Below are 2,267 nucleotides of genomic sequence, written 5' to 3'. Positions count from 1 at the left end.
CCGTGTCCAGGGGCGACAAACCCTCCTGAACGCAAACCCTAAACCCTAAACCCTAAACCCTAAATCATAAACCCTAGAGGCTTGAGCCTTGACCACTGGCCTCCAGTTCAAAGCCCGGAAGCGGAAGCGCTCGCTCAGTACATCTGGTGCTTCGCCCTCCGCCCTCCAAAGCCTAGACCCCAAACCCTAAACCCTAAACCCTAAACCCGAAAGCGCACAAGGATCTGCGGCAAGTTGAGTTTTGCTGCTGCAGTGTTTATCGCTGCAGCAGCAGCAGATATCTCAGGGTCTTCGGGGGCCCACAGCCACGCCATCAGAGAAACATCGAAGAAGCCGACAGCACCAAGTGCTGCAAACCACAAACCCTAAACCCTAAACCCTAAACCCTAAACCCCGAACCCCAAACCCTAAACCATAGAACGGACTGTGAGCCTCACGGCGTGAAGGAGCCTTCCACTCGGCCGCAGGGCGGGCCAGCTCTGGAGAAAGGCCTAGGGTTAGGGTTTAGGGTTTAGGGTTTAGGGTTTGGGGTTTACGTATTTCTGGGCGTTGCGCAAGGAGGGGCCTGAGGGCTTCTTGGGAGTTCCAAATCAGCAGCAGCCCTTTTGCTTTTGGCCTTTTGGCCCCCGAGACAAACAAGTCCCGCATTAAGTCCCAGGCAGCAGCAGCAGCAGCAGCAGCAGCAGCAGCAGCAGCGGCCTCCCCCTGCTGCTGCTGCTGCTGCTGCGCGAACTGGGCCAGGGGAACAACAAAGTGCTGCCACTGCGTCGGGGGGCCCCCCGCGAGCTGCTTCAGGGCATCTTCAGGGTCCCACTGGGGGCCCCCTTGGTCCTCTGGGGGGCCCCCCAGGGCCTGGGGGCCCCCCAGGGTCTGGGGGGCCCCCCCAGGGTCTGGGGGGCCCCCCTGGGTCTGGGGGCTCCCCCCAAGATCTGGGGGCCCCTCCAGCCCGTGGGGGGCCCCCTCGATGTCTGGGGGCCCCCCTTGAGGCTGGGGGCCCCCCCCGCAGCCTGGCGGGCCCCCAAGGCCGTGGGGGGCCCCCCCAGGACCCAGGGGGCCCCCAAGACCGTGGGGGGCCCCCCGAGGGTCTGGGGGCTCCCCAGCAGTACCCTTAGAAACCACGAGAGCCACGGGCTGGGGAAAGCGGGCCCTGAGGGTTTTAATTTTAAAACAAGCAGCTTCTAGTTTGCTGCTGCTGAGGCTAGAAGTGCTGCCATTCTCCAGCAGCAAACTGAACACAAATGCTGCAGGGGGGCCCCCACAAACCCCAACAGGGGCCCCACAAGGGGGGCACCCCGCACCCCCAGGGGGGCCCCCCCCAGCACCTTCTACCCAGCACCCCGCAGCAGCCCCGGGGGCCCCACGGCTTTGAGGGGCCCCTGGGGCCCCTGCACTCTGGGGGCCCCCCGGGGTCTGGGGGCCCCCCGGGGTCTCGGGGCCCCCCGGGGACTGGGGGGCCCCCAGGGTCTGGGGGGCCCCCAGGGTCTGGGGGGCCCCCTGGGCCCCTAGAGTGGGGGGCCCCCCTGCTGCTGCGTTTGAAGTTAATTCGAAGTTGGAGGCAGCAAATTCCGCAAACTGAGTCGAAGTCCACAAGAAAGAAACGTCCTGCACGCCCCAAACCCCAAACCCTAAACCCTAAACCCTAAACCCTAAACCCTAGGTAGCGAACCCGACGCCCAGCCGCTGTGCAGTTTCGCCTGGGGCCTCAAGCTCAATCACCCGCGCTGCATCGCCGCATCCTCTGCACCCTAAACCCTAAACCCTAAACCCTAAACCCTAAACCCTAGCTGAGAGCGCCTCACTTGCCGCTGCTCCCAAGCACTGCATAGGGCCCTCCAGGCCTTCACTGGGTCAAACAAGAGGGGCCCCTTTTGTTTCTTTTTTTCTCCACTTTTATTTATTTTCTTTTCTTTCCGCGCAGCTTTGGGGGCTCCCGGGGGCCCCTTGGGGGCCCCCCGGGGGCCCTTGGGGGCCCCCTGGGGGTCCCCCTGGGGGCCCCCCTCCCCGCTGTACCCTGCGTTGGGGGCCCCCCCTGCTGCTGCTGCTGGGGAGTCAGGGGGCCCCTCGGAGTCCTCGGAGAGGCTCAGGGGGGCCCCCGACTCTGCTGAAAAGGGGGCCCCTTCAGGTGTATCTACAGTGCACAAGGGGGCCCCCGAGGAGGGGTTCAGCTGCTGCTGCTGCTGCGGGGCCCCAGGAGACCCAACAGGGTACTGAGGGGCCCCCGGGGGCCCCTGGGGGCCCCCTGGGAGCCCCTGGGGGCCCCCTGGGGG

General features: G+C 65.5%; 1 protein-coding gene across 1 annotated transcript in view; it reads right to left on the bottom strand.

Moving 5' to 3' along the window:
• Positions 1 to 218: 218 nt before the first annotated feature.
• ETH_00037790 (uncharacterized protein) overlaps positions 219 to 2,267 on the bottom strand; it is a gene marked incomplete at both ends in the record, with an annotated part of 2,357 nt that continues 308 nt past the window's right edge. Inside the window, 3 exons of the mRNA XM_013374978.1 lie at positions 219 to 349; positions 537 to 1,602; positions 1,800 to 2,207. Of these exons, the coding sequence (XP_013230432.1) occupies positions 219 to 349; positions 537 to 1,602; positions 1,800 to 2,207 (1,605 nt within the window). The remainder of the gene's footprint in view (positions 350 to 536; positions 1,603 to 1,799; positions 2,208 to 2,267) is intronic.

This window comes from Eimeria tenella, genomic scaffold, assembly GCF_000499545.2.
Source record: "Eimeria tenella Houghton genomic scaffold, Eth_scaff2426, whole genome shotgun sequence".
NCBI classification, from domain to species: Eukaryota; Apicomplexa; class Conoidasida; order Eucoccidiorida; family Eimeriidae; genus Eimeria; species Eimeria tenella.
This window is presented reverse-complemented; position numbering and strand designations above follow the sequence as displayed.